Source organism: Carya illinoinensis, chromosome 11 (genome assembly GCF_018687715.1).
Source record: "Carya illinoinensis cultivar Pawnee chromosome 11, C.illinoinensisPawnee_v1, whole genome shotgun sequence".
NCBI classification, from domain to species: Eukaryota; Viridiplantae; Streptophyta; class Magnoliopsida; order Fagales; family Juglandaceae; genus Carya; species Carya illinoinensis.
In genome coordinates, this window is record NC_056762.1 from 43,471,148 (window position 1) to 43,484,020 (window position 12,873).

The window sequence follows — 12,873 nt, forward strand, 5'->3', positions numbered from 1 at the left end:
AAATATTTCTACATACACGTTATTTTATGTTTTCCGGACATGATTTGGCCAGATCAAGTACTTATTTTTTATAGAAAATATTTTTATTTTCAACTCTTATAAATTTTGGGATATAATTTAAAATAAAAAATAAAAAAACTGCATGTCTCATGACTCTCATTTATTTTAAGGCAGAAGAAATAATTTTATTTTATTCGTCAATAAAGTAATGTTATATACAATCGTGGAATGCGTAAGTATCGTGTAGTTATTTTAAAAAAAAGTGTGGTCTTGCATTGTCACTGCTATTATTATTTCTCCTACATGTATGAACAATCTTGTGTGAGGCTCCAAAGTCCAAAGAGACAGAGCGGCATCTTGAAAGGCTACAACTAGTACTGTAATTAAGTTCCATCCCCATTTTAGAGGTCCAAGTCATGATCATAAGGCTTGGTACGATGAAAAATCCACACCTAATTACCCCAAATGGTGCAATTTTCCATCTCAATGCGCCGGCTTAACATGACCTGCTTTGAATGCCTTCTCCCTAATTTCGCACATCCTTCTATTACGCAGAAGGGGAGGCAAAAGTCAACTCACCAACCACTGAGGATAAAAAAGTTCGGTAGGCCTAAACATTTGACCTTACTTACCCGGAAAATGTCAAAATAAATTACATATATTGACCTCCAACTTGGTTCCCAAAGTCTCCTCTGTCCACATAGGAAGTTTCTTTAGTTCAAGAGAGAGAAGTTGACCTGTTAATGAAGTTGACTTTGTTTAAAGTCTTGCCCTTAGATTAGAATAATTAAGAGTTATACACCCTCTATTCTCCCTTCCACGGCCGCCATTGCTTCAATCAGAATTCAGAAGAGACAAATGCCCAGATTCAAAGTTCTAAAAGGAAATTAGATAATGCAGACCAAAACATTTCATGGAGATTTTATCGAGCAGATCTATAACACTCCACATGTCAAAAGATTAGATCTGTGTTGGAAAGATGCTTACAACCACTCTGCATTAAAGCGAGGAGACAGCTGGTTTAATGGTGCATAACATGATATTCAATATATTGGATGCCAGAATAAAGGGATGAGATTCATGTATTCACCAATACATTTTCTGGTTAATTGGCCATTCTGAGTCTTGAGATTTAGGTAAATCCACTATCGTTGGTGGGATTGGTCAACGTCACAAGGGTGAATTAGAAAACAATGAATTCAGAGTGACTGTTTATCCATAACTATCCCACCAAGGGTTGTGGCAGCAGCACTTTGAGAGTGCCTCTTGCTGGCAACTTGCAAAAGCGGATGGCAAAAAGAGTGGAAAAAAAGTGAAAAAAGATCGTCTTGTGGGCTTGGTCAAAAACCACACACAAAAAGAGGGATAATTTACTGAAAGGGGCAGGAACACACCATCCTCACTCTCAAACTTCTATCTAAAAAGTCTCTTCTCCTGTTCCGAATAGAGACAAGTTGCAAAAGCAGAAACTGTCCCATTAGAGGACTCGCTCAAAATCGGTCCTTCACAGCAGCAGAGAGGAATAAAGGGTAAAAAGAAAAGGGTCTCTAATCAAAATCTACAAGCTACCTTGGCTTCGCTGGTAAAATTAGGCAACTAAGAGATCGTAATTTGTAAAGCAAGTATATTGTCACAAACAAGATAAGATTATATTGAATTGGTATAGAATTCAAAGGAAAAGACAGAGTTTCATTGTCAAATTCGGAATCTGAAATAATCAATACAATATCATCCTTATTAACACTCTCACATCCCGTCACAAATCCCATCCTCATACTAATCCAGCTAAAAGTACTTGTGCTGTGATCAGCAGAGTATTCAAACAAATCCTCATCAAACATCGAACTTCCCAACACTTCCAATTGAGTACCAGGACTCATGATTAATGCAGTTTCAACTGAATTCTCATCTTCCTCGTATTGGTCGGAGAATTTCTCTTTTTCCTCTATTCCATTGCTTCTCACCGTGATCCAATCTTCATTCCAAGTCCAATCTGATGGCATGGTCCCACCAATCAACATCCTGATCCTTTCAGACGGAGAATTAGAAGAAGTGCTCTCCTGGGTCTGATTCCCAGGACATTCTAACACATTCGTCGACTCCCAGAAACCATGATCCAATACACTATTTGGGGAACTCATAGTTAATTCCTTGACTTCTATAGAATGAGAATCGTTTTCTGCAAGAAATGGATGCTCAAGAAGCTCTGTAGCTGTCCAACGCTCCCTTGGATCCCTCCTAAGACAGTTGCTCAAAAAGTCCTTGGCCTTCTCCGACAACCATCTTGGAAGCTCCAGCACATCAGCGGAAAATCCAATCCTGTAAAGAACTGAGACCGGGTCATTCATCTCAGGCCATGGGGAACTGCCGGTAGCCATTTCAATGATTGTGCATCCAAGAGCCCATACATCAGCTGGAAAACCCTGCTCTTCTCCACGCGCCACTTCCGGAGCCATAAACATTGGTGTGCCGGAAAGTGCTGACATGGAAGAATCTCCATTTCCAGCAACTTTTCCTACCAATTTAGCGCAGCCCAAGTCAGCAATTTTGGAACCTTCCTTGCCTATCAATATGTTCCGACTCTTTATATCACAATGCACCAACCCATTGGCATGAAGATATTCCAAGCCTTGCAGAATTTGCTTTGTGTACGCTCTAATCATAGCCTCATCCAGCCGCCCTTGGTGCCTTTGAATTGCATCGTAGAGCGTGCCACCAGGTACATACTCCATCCAAAGATTATACATAGGCTTATTACCTTCATATGAAACATCAAAGCCTATGTACTCAACTATGTGAGGACAACAGAGTTGAGACAGAAAATATTGTTCTTTCTGCAAGAACATAGAGCGGGAGAGCTCGGCGGACTTGACCGCAAAGAGCTCGCCAGACGGGACGATGGTGGCCAAGGAGACAGTGGCGGTAGAGCCGCGGCCAATGATGGACCCTCTAATCCATTCCATGGAAAGAGATGGATAGGAGCGCAAAGGAAGAAGACTAGAGGAAGAAGTTTGGCTTTTGCATATGGTTTGGTGGGTTTATACAAATGGGGAGAGGTGCTACGGTTCAAATTTAAATATGACTTTGTCCCTATGGCTTTGGTATGAACACACACCCAAAAAAAAAAAAAGGGGGATTACATCTAAAAAAATATGCTTTCTTGTAGACTTGGTAGTTGGCCAATGTTGCTGCACTTTTATTTGCTATCTTCTTTAGAAATACGAGAGATTGAAGAATCTTTGAGAGATAGTTTACGACGTGGCAAAAGGAGGGGGATAGATGACAGCCCACTTCGGCCGTCTTCTAGCGGCCCTTAAATGGAGGGGCTTGGAATAAAGCCATCCACATGTTGACACGTGAGCATGTGCAAAAAATTGCACTATTTGAGTGGGGAATGTGGGGATATTAACAAGAAGAAACCACATAGTTAGGGAAGTTATTTTGCGGCGGAAAAAGGTAGTAATGTGACGGTGTGAACACTTTACTTTTCAACGCCCAAATGATGTGGAAATAGCTTTAGTCGTATTCATTACGTAAATCTTTTTCTTTTTCCCGGCATATTCATATCTAAATCAACCGAAATAACACGTAAATTACTACAATATTTGGTCCTTTAAAAGTTTTATATTTACGTGAAATATAAACCCAGATTTTTAATTTTTAATTTTTTGAGAAATCTAATTTTCATGTGGTACGTTATATAGAAGGTGTTTAAAAAAATAATCCCATTTCTTTTGGATTGTGCAATAACTTTCACTTTTAAGTCATTAATTTCATTTATCTTAATATCTTAACTGTAACGAGATTTTATTAAGGATTATTATTTTTTATAGGAGCTTGATTTTAGAATTTCTGCAACTCTCTTAATCCTCTTTATATAAAGTATCCATCTATTATAAGTGAGGGCTAATAAATAAAATTATAAATATCTTTGATCTGTTGTTCATTTTCAACATTGCTAATAGGGTTTTTGAATTAAATATCTAATCATTTACGTTTAATTTCCAAGAAAAAAAAAACAACCACATATAGGAATCTACCTAGCTAGGTAGGTGAGTTGTATGCCTAGTGACAGAGGAAGGTTGGCATTTGAGGCAGGATCTTCGAAGCAAAAGCAATGTGATATACCTAGGTGAGTTGTGATCTGCCAAGTGTCAAAGCCATGATCTTATATATGGTATTGCTCTTCAAAACCTAGGGGAATTAGCATCGTTTTTTTTTTAACGCCGATTAAATTGGAAGATTCTTTTGTACAAGTCAGTGGATAAACGCGTAGACCGACTCCCTAAGAAAGACCCGCCTGCATGAGGTCCAGCTTTTGCCTTTTCATGGAAGTAATCGAAGGAAAAGCAAGGCACATTAAGTTAAGGAATTAAACCAAGACCGGATGTAAGGATTCTCGTGATCTGTATCACAGGAGGTCCAACGAAACAAGAAATAAATAAAATAAAGGAAAGTAAAAAGCTTTGGTTTAGAATAATGCAAGGCGTTTTGCTGCTAAAAGATTGCAGCGGTATTGGATGAGTACCCTCTAAGCAATGCCAAATGGGGAGAAAAATGCTGGCTTTAGTTCATTGCCTTCCGGCCCACATTAACAAATTCTTTCTCATTCATTCCCTTTGCCTCATGTCATGTGGTAGAATAAAGTACGTACTACGATATTGTATTACAACGTGAACCCTGTAGAAGTTGTTAGCATTCTGTAACTTCATGAACCTGATTTGTGTCGGTGAACATATCCTTTAATGTGGCTGTGCCGACACCAATCATAAATTTACAGCTATACCGAGCTGGACAAACGGGAAACAGCTGTACGTCCAAGCAGAAAACAAAAAGTTCACTGTTTCTGCTGCTGGGTCTCATAATGCATCCAACATACGGCAGAGAGAGCCGAGAGGAGATCAACAAGGCTCCCCTGACCCTGGCCTCCTCATCGGACCCTTGATGCAGTAAATGCACTACTCATAATACTCATGGACACAAAATCTACACCACAGAATCCTGCATTCTTCATGATTAGAATACTTTAGAAGTCTAATGCATGTAACCTTACAAAGGTGGGTTATATGAACCCTCAAAATCATTTTGTATTTAATTCATAGTCCAGTTTTTATTTACTCATGGATTCTGATCCTCTTTATTGTTGGTTGCCGCTCTTAACTCGTGCCTAATAACTCCTTGATAGAATCCTTGCAGCTTTCAACTTGGCCACAATAACTGCTTGGTAAATGCTCTAGAATTTCATCCATCACGCCACCACCAATATTATTAAGTTTCAACTCTTAACTTCCTACAGATATATTTACTCTCAATGTTTCCTTTAATGTTTCGCCGATTATCTACCAGAAACTATGAACGAACACATCGATTCCAGGTCGAAGAAATTAATTCTAAGTTGGTCCGATTCTCATCGTTGCAGCTTTCATCTTTGCGCTCAATTACTTCATGGTAGATGATCTTGAATTTCATCTGTCACGCCACCGACAACTATTACTTTCCTACGCGCACATCTGATACACCAATCACCATCAACCAATTGATGGAAAAAGTAATAAATTAATCGAATAAATTCTTCTATCATCCTCTTACCACCACATCTTACCATGCACGATCTAATCAATAGGTGTCCGTTCTTGTCATGTCACTCAACATTAAGAAAACATCTGCCAGCCCTGCGACCTGTGCTCAAGCATTGGCATTTTCATATTTATTCGTTTCAAACTTGTCAAATTCATTACTGTTTTTGCCAATGCATCGATCGTATTAAATAAAATTCAGTAGGAAATTGTCTTCTCACTGCCCATTCACATCGTATCGTTTCCACGTCTGATTTAGAATAAACGGGTTGCTTTTAGAAAGGAGTAAATATGAGAGAGAGAGAGAGAGAGAGAGAGAGAGAGAGAGAGAGAGAGAGAGAGAACCATAGATATTGTATGTGTGTAGTGTGATGTAGCCATATGATCCATTTTCTTGATTACAAGTTTTGACATGTAGGGGCAGAACAAACTCCACAAAACGACACAGTATACCCAGACATATTTACAAGTAGTTTTCCGGTTTGAAACTCACTTCCAACACGATATAGGTTACTACAAGTCTTTCAGGATGCAGATGTGTTCAGAAAAGAGATGGATACAGAAGGAAACGTTAATGGTAAAGATTCATTTAGGCAGCTTCTGCAAACCCAATTCTCTGATTCCCGTAGTCAAATACTGTATGGTAGCGACCCATGAAAACATCCCCCAAGATCCTGTGTTGCATACAAAATATTTAGCGAGGATAAGATTCCAGACCAGTGTACCAGCATTGAGATATGGCATCTCAATTGTATGTCAATATTCAGTCGAATCACTGTATTGACTCAATGACAGAAATGAAGATGCAAGGATTAATAAAAGTACAACAAAATTTAGATAATACCAGAGAGGTCCACGAGGAGGTGGCACATCCAGAGCCGTAAATCCACTAATGCATTGAGCTGCATCACCCTCGCCAACTTTAAGGACATACTGATTGATCATCCAAAAGAGCAGCAAAGATAAAAAACAAATGTTAGGCGTGAGCCTCACGTCCTTCATAGGCCACAATGCATAAAAATAACAAAAATAGCTACTAACACATTACACGTTTCACATTTCACATTCACAGTCACAGTCGGAAAAGAGAATAGCCATTTTCGTCACCTGAGTTAACATTTTATGCCAAGAGGACTAGAAAAAAAAAATCTAATTTACGAAGGCCTTGATAATGAACATGTGGTAACAGGAAGAAAATATTGTTATGACATCCACTGAAATACATGAGGAAAACCAACAATGTAACACTTTAATGGCTGGAAAAAAAAAAATCATGCAAAACTAAATTCCAGGACCATTTGAAAAAACTGAGAATATCGCACCTGCTCAGGCCTGAGGTCAAAAACCCTGCCGCCAATTGTAAAGGAAACATTTGGCATTGAAGACAAACTGGCACAATCAACTGCTGATTCTCCCATTGGACTAGGCAGCCGGTCACAGAGCTGCAGTTACTATCATGTATGAGAAGCATAAAAGACAAGAGAAGGAAAAAATAAAAAATAAAGAACAAAAAAAAAAAAAGGCTAGATAGGAGGGTTGTTTCACATCATTGGCATAGTTAATAATACGATCTTGTGTTTGATTCTGCTTAAGTTGGTTCTGCATCCAAACAACTGCCATCTCACACGTGGAGCACATTGTGTCACGCAAACTGCCAGATGCTTTTCGAGTGTCGTCATCAACAACACTCTCAATGCCAATACTGACAACGACACGTTCAGGTAAAAAAAGAGAGACATATTAGAAGTTGAAAAGAACACCCACACAACAAAGGAGTGGAGTAAGTGTTAAAAGTTTGATATTTTTCAAATTACAGGAAACCAGTTGTCTTACCTTACACCTCGTGTCCCATCAAAAGTGCACAAACCAATCTGTGAGCAGATTTTCTTTGGTTGGTCCTGGCAAAATATAATGTTGGTTATTGGAAAGTTGCACAAGCAGATTGATAACCTCATCAACTACATGGATGAGTTTGATGGCATATCAACTTTGCACATACCTTTCTAATAGAACTAATAGAATCTCTCATCAATCAAATGGAAGTATGAGTTTAATGGCATGTCAACTTTACACATACCTTTTGTAGTAGCATCTTGATTATGGTTTCCCCATATTCTGCAACTACAGCCTTGCATTCTTGACTTACAACTCCAGTGGCTCCAATTGCATGATTGACTTGAGTAATAATAGTCTGCATATGAGATACAAACCAATATTGAAAAAGCATGGATAAACACGACGGAACTCTGCATGTGTAAAATGTTCAATGCATCCGAACAGTGTGATTGTCATAGACAAAAGCTCAGTCACCTATAACTTATATTTTCCATTAGAGTGATACGGAAGAGAAACTTAAGCTGGAATATGCATTCAACAGCCTTTGAAGAGACATGCGAAAACGGGCGAACTAGAGACGCAAAAAAAAGGAATTAAAAATAGATCAACTCCCTTAGTTTTATGCCAGCCAATATAACAGATGGTTAGTGAATCATGAATAATAAACATTATTGGGCAACAATTTTGTAAGGACAACAAAGAACAGGAATGAATGAATGTCTCAGATGGACAATAGAAAAAACAAGGGATTCCATCCCATAAGCACGTTGAGCATATCAAAATCAATTGTATCCACCACACGATGTTGCAGCTACAAGCAATGCGAGTGACATACCGTTGGGCCGGCCAGCAAAGATGTTCCAGAATCAGCGATTGCAGAACATCCACTGCCACAAAATCCTGAAATAGACATGCTTGTACCATGATGGAACTAATAAAGGCTACAGGAACCGCAACATAAACTAATGGAAGCTAAAACCATGGTGTCCTGGGTAACGCAACTCCATACTCCCTAAAACAAGAAAGCAACCACAAATACCATCATTCTTACCAGTTGTTTCGCCATCAATCATGACATCACCCATGTCAAACTGCCAACAAAAGGAACAGCAACTCATTTAGAAAACCAAGATAAAAAGTTATTGAATATTACAAGTACTTCAAGCAAAGTTTGGAACACCAACCTGCCAATAGCCTTTCTGCGTCACCGGAACATATGTGTGCTCACCCTTGTAATGATTAGGATCCACCCCACCAAAAACAATCTCACCCCCTTCTTCTTCATCAGCATTTCGGTTAAACCAAAAAGAGAAAACTGGTTCTTTAACAAGACCTTGATTGACCATGTTATACCTGGAACAATTCAAGATTACCATCTTGAAACTAGAAGGCAAACATAACAGGAAAAAAAAATCGTTAACATCCCACATAAGTTAGAGGTGCAATAAGATACCACAGAGGTACAGCATTTCCAACTGAGATCTCTTGAAATCCAAGGCCAAGTATGCCATCAAACTTGGCCACCAAAAATGTGATGCTTGGTTCCCTAGTTGCCTCAATAAATTCCTGCAAAGACCACTTTTATCAGTAAAAGGGAAACCGCCGAGAGCTCAAGTATAGATGCACATATATGTATAAACTAGTACCAAGACCTTGAAATTACCTGACCCTTGACCACAAGATCACCAACTTTTACATGGTCTTGACTAAAGTACCCAGAAATAGCTCCAGTTCCATAATGGATATCAGCTGGCTTACCTGCGTCATGTATTAAATAAAAATCTTACTGTCATTTGTAGGAAAGTTTCACCAATCATAGTACACATCCATTCATTTATGCACCATCGTGAAGAACTTATAAAGAGATTCGCCTGACATCTTTTACTTGGCAATTTTTGAGGCAAGATTAAAATCATGGGGCTGAAAATTTATTTCCACAAGAGGGGGCATTTAAAAAGATTATATATACAAGCGTGACAAGGCAGTTAAGGGTAAGGTATTGAGCAAGAATGCTTATACTGCTCAACTATAGAGCTTAAACCAGATTTACACACGAAATCTTGGTGCCCATTAGTCAGTCACAACACACTCTCGTATGAAATAATATAACCTATAACGCGGGATGTTTACAGTTCAAAGATTTCTAGATTACATTGGTGAAAATCAATTGCAGTCTAAAAACTTGGAAGAATTCCAATGAGAGAAGACAAGCATTTCATGGCCATTAAATGGAAAGGAAAAAAAAAAAAAAGAACAAACAAACAAACCATTCTTCTTGTAGGTACTCGAACCGCTTGACTTGTACTTGGAATGGAAATAGCATGCAACCTGGACCCAGATGAAACACATTAACATTCTCTCCCATTAAAATTTACGTGAAAATTAATTTCAATGAATCAGATATCCAATAGAAAATTTAAGCACAACTCACCGAGAAATAACACTTAGAAGAAGGTACCCACAAGTTAGAACTACCAGTGTCGAATATTACTGTGAACTTCTGAGGAGGAGTACCGATACCGATCTCACCAAAATATTGGGCATCCATGTAATTCTTTAGAGCTACAATATCAGTATCCTCTGGATCTCCTGAGTTCCCACGAAGATGATATTTCCTAACAGAAGCTTTCCGAGCCTTCCCTTCCTTTGACTCAAGCTGAGCAGCAACCCGGTCATTTTGATCAAACTTCCTCTTTTTTATTTCGACTCTAACCAACCCACCATTGGAAGCCGAAAAGACCAAGGGAAACAAAAGCAAGCAAAAGAAGAAGGAAGCCACAACGGGCTTGAGTTTGGCACCCATGTTGTTACCTGTGAACTGGGAAATTCAATTTCTTCATGAAGAAAATATACTAATAAAATGCAGTTAGTATTATCATAGACAAGCTGCAAAACCAATCAAGCTGCAGTTAGTCCACCACTGCTTGAGTCAAGTTCCAATCTCACCCACCCACAAGCGGTTACTACTTACCATACCAGCTCAAGTCCACACATGAAACCTCGGAGATATAACCCCATCTGCCAGCATTTTGCATCAAGTAATCTAGCATAACTTCTAATGCAGAACCAAGCCCGGGATGTCTGAGCAAATAGCTCATCCCAAGCCTGCCCCTTGACCACTAGGCCGCACCCTAACTGGTGTTATAAGTGGAGAATCTAAAATGCGAGAAAAAACATGTAATCAACGCATCACTCCATCTTTTTTCAACCTCTATCATCTTCATGAGGTAACAAAGAATTGAAAATAGATATAATAATAACTACCACAATTTCTCTTGTTTGTTCTCTAACAAATGCGACACCACGTAAATAAAGCCATGTGGTTGCAGTACACAACTAAATGAAGGCTTAACTTCTCTCTGGTCACAAAAAGTGCAAATTATAAGACTTAAAGAAATTTATTTTTCCCAGTTCCAAAGCAGACAAAAGTAAGAAAACGCCTAACAGGATTTCACCCTTAATGACAAAGATAGAAATCCACTGTGCAAAACTAGAGCCTATTGTGAACCCTAAGCGGTAGTTCAGTTGGTCAGGCCTTGGGTTTGCTCCCCAATTGTCACCAGTTCAAGTCCCCTCAAGGCCACTAAAGGTTTACCTGGCCGTTAACTTCAGGGCCCCGTGGGATTAGTCAAGGTGTGCGCAAGCTGGCCCGAACACCCACGGATATCCAAAAAAAAAAAACTAGAGCCTATTGTGATTGTTATGATTAAAGCTATTTCAATTCTTTATTACCTCATGAACAAAATAGAGGTTTAATCGGTACTGCCATATGCTACAACCGTACTACCTTAATTTGTATAATTTTTTTGCTTATTTTTCTGCTATGTGATCTGTTTCGGCTTCAATTGAAACACTAGCTTAGCATGCAAACACGGTAATTCCCTAACCCTCTGTTTCTTTCCAGAGGAGGAAAAAAGAACAAAGAAAAAACATAAATAGATAAAACTATGAATAACACATACTCTGTCATTCTGGTTTCCGAAATCTTAAATTCAAGAAAAAAAATCTATTTATCATCATTTTTATAGTTATCTCCTGAACATCAAGATATGGCATCATCAATAGATTGACAGAAAGTGATACATATCAAACAGTTTTCAATCATTTAATAACACATCATGGGATGATGATGATGATAAAAACAATGATCAGTAGCATTACTCTTCAAGTGGTGATAATTTCACTCAATTATGTTAAAGTTTCTCGGTTTCTCCGCATGAATTATCGAAGTCCTGAAGCTAGAAATCTAAAATCGAAGAGTAAATAACTTTATTTACCCCCGAGTTTCTCAGCACCCAAACAGAATAACAAAAGAGAAACTCAAACTCACGTCAGAAAAGGAAAAGCTACAGTTTTAAGTATGAATCAATCACGGAGAATTGCAGCTGTCAATTATAAGGAAAGGTAGGGTTTCGATCAAAGCCGAACAAGTTAATCTTGGATTGAAAAATTCGAAGAGAAAATTGCACAAGAGATTACAGAGAATAATCGATGAGATAGAACCACTCACAGGTCTTGAAGATCAACCGCACCGGACAACTAGAAATGTAAGGAGTAACGAATCTTTACGGCTCCTTTTAAAAGGAGATATTTTAGACTTTTTAGTCCAGCGAGAGACTTTGAGCCTGAACTGTACACGTGGGCTTTGATGCTGAGTCGACGCAGGAGGAAAAACATATTCTTTTCTTATTTGGGAAGGAGAATTAAAAGGTGTATTAATAACATTATATTTATAATTATGTCAATATAATGGTATCGAAATTTTGATTAAAGATTATATTTAAATTTGGAAATTAATTATTTATTTTAATTTTGTTGATTTCAATGAGACCAATAATAGCATGATTTTTTATTTGATATATATAGCATGAGAAATATTATAGACAAATTTGATTATTTTAATAAATATTTAATCTTTTTTTTAGTTCATTTCCATTATATTATATTTTGTAAATTTTATAAAGCGTGATATAATCAATGTCAATTCCATGTTAACATCGCAAGGTTGACTTAACGCGCGCATGCAACCAATGCTTTAAATATGATCATTTTTTTCACTGCTCCATGTTAGTCTTTATGATGACGAATGGCAAAAGAAAAAAGAAAAAGGTTGCGCCCAAAATCAAATGTCCTTGGCAACATGTATAAGTCGATGAAATTTGGTCATATACATAAAACTATTAAATCTGACAATCAAATCTGACATGTTATACCATCAAACTATTAAAAAAAGGATAGCTCTAACACTAGGCGGCCCGCTAGCACAAATGTAGGGATTATTTTTCATAAATATTTTTTTAACATCTTTAATCCTTAAAAAATATAAATATAAAAATTACACAATTTCACTAATAATCACTTACTTAACCATTAAGTAAAAAAATAAATTAAAAAAATTAAAATATATGAGTGGTAAGTTTGAAAGACTTCACTAACATTTTCCTTAAAGAAAATGACACTT

General features: G+C 37.8%; 2 protein-coding genes across 7 annotated transcripts; both read right to left on the bottom strand.

Moving 5' to 3' along the window:
• Positions 1-739: 739 nt before the first annotated feature.
• LOC122280835 (mitogen-activated protein kinase kinase kinase 18) lies at positions 740-3,684 on the bottom strand. Its single transcript, XM_043091895.1, has one exon. It carries the CDS (start codon positions 2,961-2,963, stop codon positions 1,566-1,568), a length of 1,398 nt encoding a protein of 465 aa, XP_042947829.1. The 5' UTR covers positions 2,964-3,684; the 3' UTR covers positions 740-1,565.
• A 2,227-nt stretch (positions 3,685-5,911) lies between these two features.
• On the bottom strand, positions 5,912-12,077 carry LOC122281420 (aspartic proteinase-like). 6 transcript variants are annotated; one of them, XM_043092881.1, is made up of 14 exons: positions 11,923-12,077; positions 9,844-10,223; positions 9,680-9,740; positions 9,076-9,170; positions 8,866-8,978; positions 8,597-8,765; positions 8,464-8,503; positions 8,248-8,312; positions 7,654-7,767; positions 7,410-7,474; positions 7,122-7,278; positions 6,899-7,018; positions 6,421-6,509; positions 5,912-6,250 (listed from the first exon to the last, which is right to left on the bottom strand). In XM_043092881.1, the coding sequence occupies exons 2-14, from the start codon at positions 10,213-10,215 to the stop codon at positions 6,166-6,168; spliced, it is 1,545 nt and encodes a 514-aa protein (XP_042948815.1). In that variant the 5' UTR covers positions 10,216-10,223; positions 11,923-12,077; the 3' UTR covers positions 5,912-6,165. The 6 variants fall into 6 exon arrangements, with proteins under 6 accessions (XP_042948815.1, XP_042948816.1, XP_042948819.1 ...); XM_043092882.1 differs by having other exon boundaries at positions 9,844-10,230; positions 11,923-12,055; XM_043092885.1 differs by lacking the exon at positions 11,923-12,077 and adding an exon at positions 11,892-11,907.
• Positions 12,078-12,873: the final 796 nt, after the last annotated feature.